The sequence below is a fragment of the Larus michahellis genome, chromosome 1 (assembly GCF_964199755.1).
Source record: "Larus michahellis chromosome 1, bLarMic1.1, whole genome shotgun sequence".
In the NCBI taxonomy this organism is placed as follows: Eukaryota; Metazoa; Chordata; class Aves; order Charadriiformes; family Laridae; genus Larus; species Larus michahellis.
This window is the reverse complement of record NC_133896.1, coordinates 67,074,285-67,092,246: the sequence shown is the minus strand read 5'-3', so window position 1 is coordinate 67,092,246 and position 17,962 is coordinate 67,074,285. Positions and strand designations below refer to the sequence as shown.

General features: G+C 40.0%; 1 protein-coding gene across 4 annotated transcripts in view; it reads left to right on the top strand.

The window, feature by feature from the left end:
- Positions 1-984: 984 nt before the first annotated feature.
- KDM5A (lysine demethylase 5A) overlaps positions 985-17,962 on the top strand; it is a 51,180-nt gene continuing 34,202 nt past the window's right edge. For 3 of the 4 annotated variants that reach the window (XR_012586611.1, XM_074583757.1, XM_074583772.1), the window contains exons 1-8: positions 1,009-1,454; positions 3,369-3,446; positions 4,493-4,615; positions 7,634-7,804; positions 8,300-8,434; positions 13,516-13,621; positions 14,167-14,255; positions 17,252-17,410. Coding sequence is in view for 3 of the 4 variants with exons in the window: in XM_074583757.1 (XP_074439858.1) it covers positions 1,290-1,454; positions 3,369-3,446; positions 4,493-4,615; positions 7,634-7,804; positions 8,300-8,434; positions 13,516-13,621; positions 14,167-14,255; positions 17,252-17,410 (1,026 nt within the window). In the remaining variant the exon portion in view is untranslated. Of the gene's footprint in view, positions 1,455-3,368; positions 3,447-4,492; positions 4,616-7,633; positions 7,805-8,299; positions 8,435-13,515; positions 13,622-14,166; positions 14,256-17,251; positions 17,411-17,962 lie in introns of all 4 variants that reach the window. The other variant, XM_074583748.1, reaches the window with a different exon arrangement.

Sequence of the window (17,962 nt, the reverse complement as noted above, 5' to 3'; positions counted from 1 at the left end):
GGAAACATCTGCAGTACACATGCTTCGTAGTCGTGAAGTACCAGGCATCCATGTCGGAAACGCTTAGAAAAATGTAAGAATATGTTGCGACAACCCAATAATCACTGGCAAACTCCATATTTTATAAGACCAGTTTGCATCTTACCTATAACTTTTGTCAAAATTAACCCATTTGCGTCAGAGCCATTTGTTTCCCATATGCCACATGCAGGTGATGCCTCTTCGATCCGGTGGGGGAGCGATGAGGATAAACGTCTTGGGTCTGTCTGAAGGAGGTCTCAAAACGCCTCACGGTAGCAGGAAAAATGAACGGAAAATAACTTTTACCCGCCGCCGAAAGGGTGCATCGGGAATAAACGGGGAAAGTGAGGCGCGGAGCACGGCGAACGCCGAAGGCAGGCTTCTGGTTAAAAAAAAACAACCCAAACCACGCAGTCTTTAAAAAAGATTTATGTCGTAACGCGGTAAAAAGAGGTGCTAAGTGCATCCTACCTTGTGAGTAACTGACATTTTGGCCCTGAGGTAACGGCAGTCCTCGCCCCCTCCCTCACAGGCCCCGCCCCCTCCCTCACAGGCCCCGCACCTCCATCACAGGCCCCGCCCCGCGGCAGCTGCCGCGGGGCGGGGCCTGTGATGGAGGTGCGGGGCCTAAGGGAAGGGGGCGTGGCTTAAGCCCCTCCTCCTGACGTCCGGCTCAGACAATGGGCGAACCGGCCCCTTTTCGGCACCGGAAGCGAATGGCTCGAGTTTCGTCGCACATTCCTCCGCGGCGGAAGTGAAGGCGGCCCCGCCCCTCCTCGACTCTCCTCCCCACCCCCGTAAGGGTGGACTGAAGGGCTGACGGTTCTGCCGGTGGAGCGCCGCCCGTGGAGCGGCGGGCCCGGGGTGGCGGGCGTCTGTGAGCCGCCTGGCCGGAAGAGCCGGGGAGGGACTACTTTTTGGGTCGGAAGGCAACAGCGCTTGGCGCTTCCGGGGGGAGGGCTTAGAAGGAGACGCGTAATTTCCGGCGAGCTGGAAAACGAGCGAGAGGGGCTCGGCAGTGGGGGGAGGCAGCCTCGGGGGACGGGACAACAACACTCGGCAACAGCATCAGCCACCGCCCCCGCCGCTCCGCACGGCTTCCGACTTCCACCGGCGCCCGTTCTGCCTGGTAGCCGCCGCTGGAGGATGCGCCTCAGCCGCCGGCCCAGCCCCGCCGGCCGCCCCTGAGGGCCCCCCTGCCGCCGCGGCCCCGGGTGCATTCCCCCTCCCCCATTCCCCCCCGTCGGCGTCAACCACCCCCTGCGGCCATGTCGGGGGGTGGTGGGTCGCGCTATGCGGCCGAGTTCGTCCCCCCGCCCGAGTGCCCCGTGTTCGAGCCCAGCTGGGAGGAGTTCAGCGACCCACTCGGCTTCATCGGCCGCATTCGCGGCCTGGCAGAGAAAACCGGCATCTGCAAGATCCGGCCCCCCAAGGTACCGCCCGTCTGGGCTGGGGACACGGCGGGGGGCTGGGATGGGCCCGGCGGGGCCGGCAGGGGCTCGTCGTGTGCCTCGGGCTCTCTGAGGGCTGAGCGGTGGAGGTGGGAAGCGGGGGAGCCCCTTCCCCCCACTCCCGGTGCTGGGGTTTCGTGTGTCGTCGTCCTGTAGGCCTCGGTGTCCGTGCTGGGGGCGCCAGGGGACCTGTATGGTCTTAGACTTCAGAGCTGGCTTTTGTAGAGGTTGCTTCGGAGCAGGTGAGAAACTAGTAGTGCGTGGCGTTGTCCGGGACTTCACTCCCTTTTTACTTTAAAAAAAAAAAAACCCACAACAGAAAACAAAAACCCAAGCACAAAAAGCCCACCATCCCGCTTGTGAAAACTGCGAAGGCATTGTAGGTGAAATCGGGTGTGTGTGCTGGGTGGGGAGAGAGGGAGGAGAGAAAGGGTATTTCTTTTTAATAGATCATTGTTTATAAACGTAATCTTTAAACTGTTAGTAGAAGGGTGGCCAACTTGTTTGGGCAGGGGAATTGTGTTTATACGTAGCAGTTTAAAAGGTAGAAGCTTAATCTCTCTGATGACTTGATCATTATTTTAGGATGACTTGCCCTGTGACCTGGTAAACCGTTTAGATGAGAATGTCAGGCAATTTGGCAAAAGGTGGTTAGATCACTTCATAATTAAAGTACAAATGAACTTTAAATATAGTTGTAAAACCAGAGACTTTAAAACACTGAGAGCGGAAAAAACCTGGAAAGAAAGCGTGTAACTGAGAACAACTTGGATACGGGTTACCGATTGGATTTCGTGATCCTTCCTCTCCTTCTGACCTGTCTGGGTTGCTGGAATCTGTTTAGTTGGTTTAATGACCTGGTGAAAACTTGACCTCCAAGGGGCTGCCCTTTCTAAAATAAGCAGAATGGCTTAGGTTGAGAGGCCACAAGAAACTGATCCAGACACTGTTCATTGAGAATAACTAGAACTTTCCTGGCCACTGAACGCTTTTGTATTTCTCCATGATTGCTTAGCTGTTTGCATTGCAGGGTTTTGCAGGATGCATGCATCAGGTTGATTTGCAACCTGCAATAAGGACTAAATCAGACACTTTATACTGACCTTACTGATTTACAATTCTTTTACATTATTAGAAGCTGTAAATATTTTATGATCGTGCTTGAGGCCTTTATATGCTGCAGCAGTGCAAATAATAAATATTTAGTGTGGCTTGTCCACCTGGAATGGGGTGTCCTTATTCTGTTGTATTTACTGCCAAGTAGACAATCGACTATAACTTATGCTTTCTTTAAAAGTACTAAAAAGCTGAGTTATACTTCTCTTGATGTTATAACACAGTTTTCAGAAATGGGGCTGGGAGACACTTGTGGTTGAACCCACTACTGACTGGATTGAGAAAGTTGTTAATTAAGCTTGCATTTCTGTTAAAGAGCTGGACTCCTGAGTGGTGGTCTCATCTTTATTGAAATGATTGTAGACAAAGATGAAAAAAGTTAGGTGTGTAATAATGTGCTTTATTTGGTGTTTGTCACTGTTGATGGTGAGAATTTTGCAATGTGCAGCATATAGGGAACTTTTAAAAAAGTAAATAAATAACAAACAAAGTATAGGGTATCTCTTATATTTAAACTCAGTGTGAGGTGATGGATACTGAAATGCTTTGAAGCTTATTTTCCTTTATATTTTTAATTCTGTGAGCATATCTTTCTTCAAACTAAAATATTGTGGTAACATTATTTTAAAAGCACAAGAACGTCATAAAACTGGAAAATGATATCACCAGTTGTACTGAGAAACACATTTACTGTTGGGAACTTGTTTAATCAGATGTTGTTAGGGTCTTCTGTTTTGTGCATTTGTTGGAGAAATAAAATGTCTTTCTGTCTCTGTTTAGGACTGGCAGCCTCCATTTGCGTGTGAAGTACAAAGTTTTCGTTTCACTCCACGAATTCAGCGCCTGAATGAACTGGAGGTGAGCTTTTAACTGTTGACATAATTTTGTGTTTGCACTGAAAGCAGTAGGTCTCCGTGCTTGAGATTTGCATCTTGGCAGGTTTCTAGATGGGGGAGACTTCAGAAACCCATAGACCACATCAATGTTTATTCTTGGCAGTGGCAGAGTTCATATAAAATAACTCTCCATGGCTTTGAGAAAAGTCTGGGTTTTATTTTATTACCCAAAATAACCACAAGAGTTTTTCACATTCAACTGGAAATGTCTTAAATGAATGCCAAGTACCATGTTGTGTAGTAAGAGCAGCCAGTGTCTGGCCTTCAGAGCTCCACAGGCAATTAATTTTTTTTTCTTAAAATTCCTACTGCTGTTCTGAAGCCCCTGGTTACCCTATACTGTCTTGATAATGTGTTTTAAGGCTTAAAATGAACTGATTTTTTTATTGGCTTGTTATAGTTGGTTAGTTTTACGATTCAAAAATGTATGGGAGCTTTCTTGACAGCAGTAGGGGTCCCATTCTGTCCTGGTTTTTCCTTTTCTCTACAACATTTTCAAAGCATTGCTCTGTTCATATACCGAAATGTCACGAATCACTTGGCTTGTAAATGGGTCTTCTTATGGAAAGTGATTTGAGTACTCCAGAAATACTCAAGGGAGGAGGTCCTTCTGTATGGTTAAGGCATATATAAAAACTGTTTGTAACTCTCCTCCCCGCCCCCCCCCCCCCCATGTATATTTTAATAATTGCTTTTGTGTTTCTCCCTGGAATGCTGATTTTTCATAAGTATGTATTTAGTTTTGAACTAGGAAATTGTTAGGTAGGAGTTTGGTTTATAGGATCTTAAATGCAGAGAGAAAAGCATATACAATTTTCTGGTTGTAAAGATCTTTCTTTTTATCAATATTTCTATTTCTGCTTTTTTTTACATGACTAAGAAATGTCTCACTTGCCAAGTTGCACTTCGAAAATGTAAACCCTGAATATTTGTCATGTTTTTTCTAAGGACTGTAAGGTATTGTCACACTTGTTTTGGGACATACGGGTTTGGTTTTATTGATTGCAGGCAATGACAAGAGTTAAGCTGGACTTCTTGGATCAGTTAGCAAAATTCTGGGAACTCCAAGGATCCAATTTAAAAATCCCTGTGGTGGAGAGAAAAATACTGGATCTCTATGGTCTGAGCAAGGTGAGTAAGCAATTGTAGGCCTTGGTCTGACGGGAACCTCGTTTTTCATTCAAGCTCAAGAAGCCAGCAACAGAGATGGCTTGGTTTACAGCATTAGTCTCATTAATATGGAGATTAAATGAGTGGAAAAAAAATTATAGTGAAAGAAAATTTCTAAATTGGATGCTTAAGGCAAACATGTCAAGCACAGTTAAATCAGTTGCCTTTGGTTAGATTCTATGCAGCATGTATTCATTACCTTGTGTACAGCTTGAACATCCTGATGTCACCTGACCACTTGCTTTTTAGTTCTCCTTTTTTACATATGGCAGAGCTGCAGGAATTTGAGGTAGTTTCTCAGAAGGCAGTGGTATACTTGCGTGCAGTTCAGCTCCTGACCTAGCAATTCTGTAATGAATTGTTTTTGTGATTGCTCCTTCCTCTCTCCCAATAGAGGTTCTCCACATGACATAAACGTGGATCTTTGAGAATTTATAATGTTAACTTCTGGAATAATTATTGTAATTTCCAAGACAGGCTACACTTAAGGCCGGCTAGAAATTTATGCTCCTATAGTTATGTTTGGTGCATTGTTTTTCTAAGTTTGCACATAAATTAAATCTCTGTTGGCATTTGTTTTTGCACTGGCAAAATCTATACCATTATAAACCTACCTGCTAAGGATGGATTGTTAATACAAATTTCTTCTTGCGAAGTAAGGAATTAAGATATGGTAGTTCTAGTGCTTCTAGTTTAGAGCATCTGTTTCCATTCCCCATCAAGGTTTCTTTCTCTTGGATAAGTAAAAATGTTAAGATCTGAATAGATTTTATTTTTAAAGAAATAAGTCATAGTCTGGGACAGGCTGTAAGAGTGGGCTAACAAGAACCTCAATGAAGTTCAACAAGGACAAGTATAAGGTCTTGCACCTGGGAAAACGTAATCCAGGAGTGCAACACAGGCTGGGATCTACCTGTCTGGGGAGCGGCTCAGTGGAAAGGGACCTGGGGGTCCTGGTGGACAACAAGTTCGGTATGAGTGAACAGTGTGCTGCAGTGGCAAAGAAAGCCAGCAGGATGCTGGGCTGCGTCTACAAGGGCATCATCAGCAGAGATAGTCACTATCCCACTTTACTTGGCGCTTGTGAGTCCACACCTGGAATATTGTGCTGAATTTTGGTCCCCACTATGCAGAAAAGATATGGATGGCTGGAGGGAGTCTAGAGAAGGGCCACAAAGATGATCAAAGGACTGCCGTGCAAGGAGAGACTGAGAGAATCGTGTTTGTTCAGTCTTGAGAAAAGAAGGCTTGGGGAGATGTTATCGCCACATTCTAGTTTTTAAAGGGTGGCTACAAAGAAGATGGAGACTGCCTTTTCACAAGGAGTTGCATGGAAAAGGTGAGGGGTAATGGGTACAAGTTACTTCAGGGGAGATTCCAGTTGGACACGAGAGGAAGATTTTTCACCATGAGAGCAATCACCCATTGGAATAATCTCCCCAGGGAAGTGGTGCGTTCCCCAACATCAGACACTTTTAAGATTCATCTGGGCAGGGTGCTGGGCTATCTTGTCTAGACTGTGCTTTGGCCAAGAAAGGTTGTACCAGATGATTCTTGAGGTCCTTTCCAATCTGGTATTCTATGATATGATTCTTTTTGACAGTCTGGAATTGCTGATAAAATGCAGAGAAAAGCTGATAAAATGTCTTACAGTATTTGTATTTTTTTATTATTTTGACATCTGTGGTGATTTGCTGGGATATGCAGAATATTACAGTGGTACTGGGAAATATCTGGGTCACTGTTATGAGCTGGAACATTTTAGTTGACTGCAGATAAGCAGGTGTAAGCTTATTGAGTTAGTTAGTGGCCTCCGTAGCCATTGCTCGTGTATAGATAATTTTAGAAATCAATTATTCACGGACAGTTTGAAGATAAGTTGAAATTTAGGAATAGTTTCATTTAAAAAGGCTTTTCTAGTACTTTGCTGTAAATGTGAGAAAAATAATCAACAATATTATTACTGTTTTCTTTAAGTGCAGCTAACTCTGATTATAGGAGGAACCAGAATTAACTGTTTTATTTGTCGCTGTCACAATTAGACATTTGAATTTACCTTCAGCCTCAGAAGTAAACTATAAATTTCACTGTAAATACAAAATGTTTTTGCATTGAGGTTTCTAACGATCTGAAGCATTAAGCATGAAATTTAGTCCTCATGTCTAAAGAAACGTAATGCAGAACTACACTGTTGTAGAAATGCTATTAGTCTTACAATAATATAAATGAAATTACAATCCATTTGGGTTTTAAGCTACTTCACAGTGAAACTGTAAAGGGAATGGAAGCAGTGGAAATGTGGCCAGTGTTTCTGAGGAAGCAAGTCATGTGCTGTTAATGATCATTGCTTGGAGGCAAATGGTCTGTCATTTTTCATTCAGTGTACGTATTAGTTACTTGTAAGCAATGATAGTTCTGTATATGAATTACTAGACTGAAACCAATTGAAGTCTGATGTAAGAACTGTGTGGAGTTAATTGAAAGGTAAATTCAGTTTCTCCTCTTTTTACAGTAGTCTCTCTTCCATTCAGGGTTTGAGAGTTTCTGTTACACTGAAGTTGTGAGCTCCAGTGCTCCCTTCTGCCTGGGGTCTGTTAGAATGGGCTTCACTCCTGGCCAGGCTTGTGTTTTGCATCAGAGTACAAGTCTGGTGAGAGTTAACTTTTCAGTTTGTTCTGATGGTGGGGTTTGTATTCTTTCCAACATGTCATAAATCTTAACTGTTGGACTCCTCCTCTCTTGGACAGTACACAATTTACATTTACTAGGAAAATTGTCATGTTTAATGTATAAAGTCATGAGGATAAATAAGTGCTTAGTTATTAAAGTACTAGTCCTTCAGGAAACAAAAACTAAGTTCAGGATTCTGTCACTATTTAATAAAACTTTTTAACATTTGGTTGGTTTAATTGATTCTTGGTTTATGGAAGGTGGTGAGAGCAGCTCAAAACCCTTAACTTTTTTATTTATGCGTTTCAGATTGTTGCCAGCAAAGGAGGCTTTGAAGTAGTCACTAAAGAGAAGAAATGGTCTAAAGTGGCAAGTCGGCTTGGCTACCTGCCAGGAAAAGGCACGGGGTCATTACTCAAGTCTCATTATGAACGGATCTTATACCCCTATGAGCTCTTCCAGTCTGGGGTCAGCCTTATGGTGAGATGCTTCTCTTTCAGGATATGAAAAGGGGACCAAAACTACGCATAGAATACTACTTGTTATTGCATATGAAACTAGGATGTAGGGTCTATGCTTTTAGAAGTTTCAGTTATGTAAACAAACCTAGAACCACCCTCATACTTAGCTGTGACAGAATAGTGCTAGAAGTTGTAATGTGACCTTGTGTAGTTATTTTCTGATAGCTGTTTCTTTATAGGACTGGGGCCAAGCCTATTGGGAAGGAAACAGGACAAAAGATGATATTAAGTAGAAAGATGTCTTTCTCTCTCTCTCTTGATAAGCTGGTAGTTAAGATTCAGTTTCCTTATTTGAAGGGTGTGTGGATTAATTGGCCTCTTGTCCAAATGGCATGTGTAACACTGTGTGATTTCACTCATTCTGTTTCTTAGCAAATGGAATGATTTCACAGACCACGGAATGATCAGCACTGCCTGATGAATCAACCTGGTGTCTTGTGTTCTGATCCTTTAGGGCATCCAAAAGCCAAACTTGGACCTTAAAGAAAAAGTGGAGGCTGAGGACCTCGGCTCAGATGCCCAGGCTTCCCCAAAGCAGGCTTCAAGAATGAACGTTGTGCTGAAGAGAACCAGGCGTGTCAAATCCCAGGTACCTCTGTTAATTGGCTGTTATGGCCAGAGAACACTTAGTCCTTGCACCAGCGCATCGGTGCTGGCAGTGCAACAGCTTTTTTCTGGCTGTGGGAGCCTGCTGAAAAGCACCACCAGGAAACAGTCTTCATTTAAATAAAATCCAGAGAAGGATGTCTGTCTCTATGGGGACTGATGTGCTTACGGTAGATGTTCTGTTTATCTAAAAACTTTCAAAACCTGCTTTTTGTTTGTTGACAGGTGGCCTATGTACCTTGGTAGTTAATATACCTGTGAAAACTAAATGGATAAAAAGCCATTTATGAAATGATGTTGAAGTTTCTGCTTGTGCAAAGTTTGAAAAGTTTTTTAAAACTTATTTAAATATGCATTTAGTTACATGAATGCAAATATGTGCCGATAAGTCTTTATTAATTGTGGAAACTGCACTTGGGACTAATTATCTCAAGCTGGACAGACTTGTTTTTTCTGAAGAAACAGATATGAGGGCAGATGCTCGGTGATGGCTGAAACTATATAGGATTTCCGCAGTTCTTCTACTAAAAAGCAGTTTATTTTCTTCTGGATTAGTCGTGTTACAGGAACATCTGATGTTCTACCAGGCGATATTAAATCCTGGGAGTACCCTCCAGTAAATCTCAATTCAAACTGAATCACCACTATTTTAAATGCTATACCATTAGAAATAATCTTGGAGGCCTGATGGCTCCATTGCTTCTATTGCACTGTTTAAAGCAGGCTTTCACCTTTCTCAAAAGATATCTATTGCAGGCAGCATCCTAAGGCTCCTCTCAGCTCCCTGCTGGCCAGTCAGCAGAATGTGGGCGAAAGCTGGTTTTATATGTGGCAAACTTAATACTTGCTTGATGCCATTCTAGACTTATTTTAGGCACTGCAAAGTTTTTTCAAATGCTCTTAAACTGCTTTTTTCAAATCCATCTTTCTTGTCACTGAGATATTTGGATATCCTTTATAAACTTTTTTTGTTTTTTTCTCAACTTACTGAAGCTGACTTGATGTTATTTATCGTAGCCATATAACAATGCATCACACAAGCAATCCCAAACTGTGATCTTACCAGATCTCTTGACTCATATATTGTTAGTGAGCTATCAAGAAACACTGAGAACGACTGCTTCAGTTCCTGCAGCATTGGTAATGTGGAATTCTGCTTTGGTTTTGAACAGATACTGTGGGATAATTCCAGTATGACCTTTTTCTCATACGTGGTATAAAAGTGTCACTACATTATTAAGACCCTGTGGGATCTCTTCTCCTGTTCATTTCAGCGGAATAATGATACTTCTCGTTTCTCCTTGTTGGGAAAAGTGATTCTGTGGTGATCCTGGCACAGTATAGCTGCTTAATTTCATTTAAAGGGGCTGCATTTCAGAAATGAGAGAGGTGATTTTACTTGGATCATCTGCAAAAAGTAAATATATATATATTTATATATATTTAAAAGCCTTTTATTAGGCTTGCAGCCACGCAGTCTTTTAAGCATGACAGTTTTTTAAGTGGCTGAAATTAGTTCTTTAATGGAGGAAAAACTCAACCTACTTACATAGCACACAGAAGTATTTTTGGCTGTGTTGGAAGCTGTGTATAACTCTTAAGTCAACTCTGGAACTGTATTTAGAAACAGATTTGTCCTCAGTAGCCCCAAATAGTGGAAGTGTAAATATCTGGAGAATGCCGAGAAATTTTCAGATTTCAGTGCACCTCCTTATTGTAGACAGGACTCTGTTTATTGTTTGCAATGCTTGCCTGGAATTGTACCAGAGATTGTCTAGATAGTCTTCAGAGAACAGGTAATATGCAAGTAATGTAAAAACCTGCTAAATAAATGTCATTCTGCGCTAGCTGAAACATCTGAATTATTTGTTTGTAGTGTGCTAAACAGTCCAATGCCTGGGTAGTGAGCATCGATAACTATATTGACCTCTGCATCTCAGTAGATTTCTTCAAAGTGCTAAAAGTACTTTCCAAAAATGCTCTGCATCATCTTCTTGCAGATAACTTACCTAAGAATGGGTGATGCATAAGAAAGCATCAAGGTAGTAATCAGAAATTACTGAGATAAACAAAGATCCTCAGCAGTAGAAGGGGGTGGCAGACTTTTGAAAAGCATTTTCTTTTTAATTTTTAGAGAAAGTGAAAAATTAAAGAAAATAGGGAATGAGAATTCTCCTTTGTGAAAGATGGGTTGGGAATCTTTGGATACTACAGTCAAATGGCAGTTGAATACAATGCCTCTGAATTGGAAGAGGATAATTTGGTGATGAGAGATTCTGCTCAAAAATAAACTTAATGCTTCATTCTCTTTTTATTTTCTCTGAAGAAAGCTACCACAAATTAAAACTGGAGAAGGGCAACTGAATTTCTAAAATCTTGTAAAGAAAAGGGCAACAAAAAGTAGAATGAATTCAGATTAGGAAAGGGGAATATCCTTAAGGAAAGGTTAAGTTTAGGAGAATACTTCTTCCTTAGAGTAGTATATCTTCATAGATGATCTGTTAGGTTATATTTTAACTGGCAAGGGATTTGTCTAATGAGGTTACATCATGATGATTTCTGGTAGAGAAATGCAGTACTGGAGCAAAAAGATAATGAAGTGCTGTCTTTTCAGAGGATATTAACTTAATATCCAGAGACCTCTTTTGAAAAGTTAAAAATAATTCTAAGTGACATATCTGCTTTCAAGTTTCTTCTACAAATTTGATGGTTTCAGACTAACAGAATTTATGAAATAAGCTTCTGTTTCTTAATTTGAAAGATTTCTTTCTATGGGAGTAATTGTGTGAAACAAAGGAATTCTAGGAGATGCTGACAGATGCCCAAAACACATAAATATTTTGATTATTGCTTGTAACTATTCTATGTTGTGTATTGGGGGTGGAGGGATGGGGATGCAAATGTTTCAAAGGTGATGAGGGTAGGACAGCAGAAAAAAGGTAGTGTGTGAATCCAGTGTAACTGCATCATGTTATTAGGATTCATCCATATAGAAGAACAGCCTTTGGATTCTACATTCAGTGGAGTAGGTAAATCAAACAGAGGTATCTGTTGGCATCCTTTGGGAAGAAGAGGTGCTGAGAATAGAACTGCAGTTTAATCAAGTTCATTTTGCTTTTTGTTACATGGAAAATAGTATAATGCAAAAGTTTGATGGAGTTTTGTGCTGTTAGCAATGAGAAAATGGCAAGGAATGCGAGGTTTCTACTTCCATGCACTTAGAGTTTTGAGTTTAGTGTTTTTATGCAATCTTAAAGGATGCCACAGAAAGACTTCTTAGTGAGGCTTCTGAATGCTTTTGGCATTCACAACTTGAACTGTCAGTATCGTGGTAGTGTTCTTAAGGTTATATAGGAATCTGATTTTTAAAAACATTTCAATATGCAACCTGTTCTTTTTGAAAACTGTATAGCTTCCACCTGGGCACGAATGGATTGCATCCACTTAGGTTTGGTGGAATCCAAATAAATCTGGGCAGTGGAGTTATGAAAATATATTTAGGCAATGCATTTCTAAACAAAACTATAAAACTGAAGAGAGGTTGCTGCATGCTAATGATTTACTTCTAGTAAATATGATAGCAAAATTTTTTTTCAGGTATCATTGAGAAAATTCTTAGGTCACAATAGCAGGAGAGAGAAATCGTGGAGATTGTTCATAAATGTTGCTGAAATGATGGAAAATCGTACTGGCTGAGAAATTTAATGTGGGTTGATTCTGTCAGGTTCTATTAGTTGAGAGAATGAATGAGATGTTAATGAATTTCAAATGGGAACTGAGGGACTGTGGAGTCTCCAGGTGATAGGCTTTCCTGTACAGCAAAAAAGTCAGTGTTTCTGTATGGCTTGTTTAGCCAAAAAGTGAGGAATTTATGATAAAAATTTAGGAGTTAGTGTGCAATTTCAGATAGCAACATAGAATGCATCAGTGTTCAAAATTAGAATATCAGCAATAATCAGCTTGGAAAAATGCCGGTTAGCATAGTGCATACACAGTTCAGTGTGAACAGGGAGTCTAGATATCACTAAAGAGTAATAATGCCTAGGAAACGATATCTCTTTTAATGTGTTCCGGAAGCAAGAAAAACAACTGATTTGGACTGAATAAATGAAAATTATCTTCTCTCTTTTATTTTTATTGCAAGTGCATTTGAACTTTTTTTTTCTTATTGATTAAAAAAAGAATGCATGTCAGCCCAAGGGAGCTTATTTCATGTGCGATATATCATGCCTTAACTGTCGAAAATGACAGGTGAAGTACCATCAGTAAGTTACATGAAAATAACCGTTCTGGAATTAGATTTGCTGAGATCTTTTAAGATGAGTGAATTTCAGGAGGAAGATTGCAAATGATGAGAACTTAGTGGCCTTCTATACCAGCTTAGAAAGGGCTTTCAAAGTATAAGGAGGCAACATAAAGAAGAATACCAAGGTGATTGCATTGCAGATAAAAACAGAATACGGAGGTTCTTTGTGCTGTTAGATTAGTGGCAATGTTGTGGGGAAAATGACGTAGGTGAGTAATGGGAAATGGGAAGTTCAGTTGAATAGGACACTTCAGGTAATGATGCTGGCAGGGGCATGGAGTTGTCTCCTAATGGGTCTTTTCGTCTCTGATTTTTGAGGTTGCAAGGGCAGCATGAGTGGCTGTCATTTCCAGAGTTGTACTCATAACATTTCATCACAAATAAATCCAGGAGCAGCCAAATTTAAGGAAGTAGGTTGGAACTCATTAGTGTCATGTGTATGTGTCCACTCAAGGAAGTGGATAAAAAAAATCCTGTTGAAACGGTGTACGTGTTAACATCCAAGCACTTGACTGAATCGTGGTGATTTTGGAAAATAGTACTGTGGCATATTGGAAAGGTGGGACAAATTCTGTCTTGTATTCCAATTGCATTTGTTCATTGGCTTTAGGAACAGAAAACTGTGTCCCTTTGTGCCTCTGTTTTCTTTCTTTTGATGAAGTAATGTTGTGAGATAATAGAATATAAACGAATTATGAAGAAACATGATGGGGAAGTATTGATGGTATGTGCTGATGTGGTCTTGTTCTTATTTTTAGGCAGAGACAGGAGAAATGAGTAGAAATACTGAACTGAAGAAGCTGCAGATCTTTGGAGCTGGACCCAAGATGATGGGACTGGCACTGGGAGCAAAGGATAAAGAGGGTAATTAAATCTTCGGTTCATCGCTTTGTAAAGTAACGAGGCTGTTCAATCTTTCTGCGTGTCTCTAGAGACAACATTAAGAAGCAAGCAAATCATTATAACTGGAAAAGGAAAGCTAAGTATTCTAGGACTTCATTCATAGGAGAGATTTACAGGGTGCTTCATGTAACTTGGCATAGTTTCAGCTCTTTATGTATTATACAGTAACAACAATTAAGCAGCTGTTGCATGAACTGAGTGACTGGAAGGGAAAACAAAATTTGACAATACTGAAACTGATCCTACCAGCTGAGTGCACAAATTATGAGTGTAACTCGCTCTGTTTCATGAGGCAGTTGGGGATCACTTTAACTTTTACTTTTAAAGTGATTTTAAAAGTTTATTTTAGATTGACCAGGTATAACAAGGCATTTTTGCTTTCTTTGGCCTTTCAGGTAGCTTCTGATATGAATGGCAGGGTACCAGGCCGGACATCTGAGTTGAGTTTGCAAGTTAAATCTGTCTTGATGTGATATTAATAACATTTAACTTTATTTTACTTCAAGATGAGGTTACACGAAGACGCAAGGGAACCAGATCAGAAGCATTTGGAATGCAGATGAGGCAACGCAAAGGAACTCTTTCCGTCAACTTTGTAAGTTTGATTCCTTTGCGGTGACTTCTGATAATAGGAAATTTGTTAATTTACTAAGAGATTTTTTTTTTCTGAAACGTGCCCCTTCCCACCCCCCACTCCCCCAGATGAGTGGATGGACACTGCAGCAGATGATACTGTTATAAAAACTAACAGTATTTTGAAAAAATAATCTATGCTCTAGGTTTCTGTTTTAATTTTTTGGTCAGGAAGGATCTTGCAACATGAAGGTACTTGCCGATCGTGGGTTTGAGGGCTTGCTTTGCCACACACTTCTCACATGCCTTCAGTAGCTCGCATTGTATTTGAGCTCCACTTTGTAGAACAATTGGAATACTGCTTCTCTTCCTTAAAAAGATATTTTGAGGTGCTCCAGTACTTCAGGAGTTTGTTTTTTAGCAATACTGGCTTTCATGTCTTTTCTATTTTGAGTTTAAACTAGTCGTCATACAAGTCCATGCGAGAGAAACCCCTAAGGGGAAAAGTGAAATGTTTAGTGCTCTGATGTTTGACCATGGAAAAGTGTTGTTCTTAATGTCTTTCATAGCACATGACTTCTTACTTTTAAAGTGTCATAAGTTAGCGTGTATACGCAACCATGAATAAAGATAGGTGCCTTTAATGTCTTAAGAATTAGACTCTTCAGTAGTAATTGAGCTGTTCTTTTTTCTTGCCTGAGAACACTTACAAGAGCTTATTTTAAATTTCAACCATAGAAGGCCAAGGCATCCGAAAGTCTCTAAAAGTCTCTAGTAATGATATTTTTATATGTGGAAATGTCTTCTGGGGGAAAAAAAAGTGAGAGAAGTTGGATATTTAAAAACCAGATCATTGTGCCATTGCAGCTAAGTTAGAATTTGTGCGACTTGATTTTTTTTATTGTACTACTAGTTCTGAGTATATGGTGTTCCTAGGCTGTGTAAGTGTTGTGACTGTTTAGTTTACGTATGCTTTCGTTTAAAAATATTTTATCTAGTCTTTGTTTCTTTATAGAATGTTTACTCTTTTATTTATAAGAGAAAAATGAAAATACCATAGCAGCAGAACTGTTACTTTGAAATTGTATTGCTGTAACTGTAATCTTGTGAAATTCTGTGACTTAGTACTGTTTGGTTCCACACTTTTTTTTTTTAATGCTTGGATGGGAGATCTTCAAGGAAAGCAGTCTTTGAAGTGCGCAGGTGATACCTTAGCCTGATACAGCTTTTGTCTGAAAAATACTGTGGTGCAGTTTTTTTATACGTCTCCCTCATTCACTTACCTTTTTAGTGAAACGTTGTGAAATGCTAACTGTGAAATAAAATACACGTTTTCCTTTTTATCCCCTTCCCCCCTTGATACAAATAGTTTTATATCATCATAGTCTTTCTCTGTTTTGTTACATGGCCTAGGAGGCTTGTTTGTGGTTATTGTGTAATCACAGATCTGCTTGTTGTGAATATCTCTTTCAATGCAGTCTTTCAAATCATCGCTTGGGCTAACATAAAAAAGATTGCATGTGTTAATACAAATTTGAAGAGGAGAAGGTATTATCAGTGATAGGTAACTAGTGAATATTGTAGAATAGCTTCCTCTTATGATCGCCATTTTAATGCATTTTTAGTTTTGGGAAAAGAACCTAGAAATGTCTGCTAAGGTACCTTCCCACCCTTTTATATACTTGCAATAAAAACAACTAGTTTGGTGTTTCAGACAGACATGATATTCCATAAGGGTGAGTGCATGGATTTTTTTTAAACAGGAAAATTATATGTTTCTTAATAGAACTGCATGTTTTTTAAGAATTGTATCTTAAGAAACCTAAGTGATCTTTTCAAATATATTATTGCATAGTTAGGAAGTTGCATACTTAACTAGGCTGGTATAACTAAAATGGGGTTGACATCAAGTATTTAACACAGTGATATGAACCTAATCAGCTGAAAAGCACATGTTTTTGTGACATCTTGATGAAAGTAACAGACCCCAAAAAACCAACTGCAATGCTTCTGGTGTTGTTTCGAGCTGTGTGAAGGAACTAACTGTGCGCAGCCTGAGTTGCCCAGTGACTGATGGGAGTAAAAACAGAATTTGGAGCAAGTGTTATTCATGAAGTTCATGTTACTAAAAATTTATACATAAGGTAATTTTTAGCTGTGATAAAGTAATACACAGTTTCTTCATTTAGATTATCTTACAGGTTTTCAATACTACATTAAATATTTATATTAAATTAAAAGTCCTTTGGACAATGCAGGAAGCAACAGCAAAGAAAATTTGCAAGCTGTTGATACAGTTTTTCTCTTTGGTCCCTGAGAATATCTCCCAGGGAGTGTTGTTCTTATTGAGAGATTATCTTGGAGAAACATCTGCAGAAATTGTTTGCTATTGTATTGGGATTAATGCTTCTCTCATCATTTGGAGTTTTTATCCTTTATTTTGGAGAAAATGAGAAAGAAGTTGGTACCTCTACATGCTGTTTCCTTCCCTTCCCCTTGGATTTTTAGATTGAAATCTGTTAGATTTGTTGGTTTTGTTATCTCTTTTTTTTTTATTATTTTCATTGCAAAGATAACTGTACTGTTGCAAGTGATGGCATGTATGTTTCTGAAATCGTTTTTGGTGAGATTCCTCAGCCATGTGTGCTTTGTAGGGATTTAGTTTGAATTGTTTTCCGTCATAGAGGCCCAAAGAGAGGGAGAGTATAAAGTTCTAAAAACTGTAATGTATTCTTTTGCCTTAGAATAGTGTAAATGAGAAATATATAGAAAACAATTATTCACTGGAACTGGATAGTTATTTTGCAGCCCCCAAAGGCCCCTTCCCCGCACGTATTACGGTGCTGGGAAATTGAAGCATAATCATTCATTATCAGTGCTTCTCAAAAAACAGAGAAGACCAGGTTGATGTTCATATATCGGACTTCAGGATTATATACTTTGTTCCTTAGTTTCAGGAAGGCAGGTTCTGGATGAGGAAACTTTTTGTAACTTTTTTCTTTTTTTTTTTCCCCACAGGTTGATCTGTATGTTTGCTTATTCTGTGGCAGAGGAAATAATGAGGACAAACTGCTACTGTGTGATGGATGTGATGACAGCTATCACACTTTTTGCTTGATTCCTCCTTTACCTGATGTACCCAAGGGTGACTGGAGGTGTCCGAAGTGTGTTGCTGAGGTACGGTTCAAGCTTTGTATGTATGCTTGTGTTCCTGGAAAGATCAGAAGAGCAGTTTAGCTCAGTGCTGTTCTGTCCAGGTAGGAGCCATAGTTTTGTTTGGAATATTGTCAAGATGAGCTATGAATCTCCAGCTGTTCTTGGCTGATGAGCCATAAGGAGAGAGAAATGTTCCTTCTAGAGTTTGGGGTTCCTGGGCATAACCTTTGTTTATTATACAGCCATGTGACAGCTAAAACTTTGGCCTTAGTGTGCTAAGAGGTGAAACTCAATTTGATAAGCTGGTAGTGGAAAATTAAGGTGAGAAGTAGGGTTGTGATAGGTGGTTCAGCATAACAATGAGACATAACAATTTTTAGCTATTTTAGGTTTTGTTTAGACTAAAAAAGGAACTGTTGAGGCTCTGAAAGTGGAAGCTAGTTGAATTTCATTGTTCAAAAAAAAAAAAAAAGAGCTACCAAGTTCCAACAGCCTAAAGGCAGCAAACATCATTTGATTGTCTTGGTATTTGTCTTAAGAAAAAAATTTTCTAAGCTTGGGAAATGGGTCGAT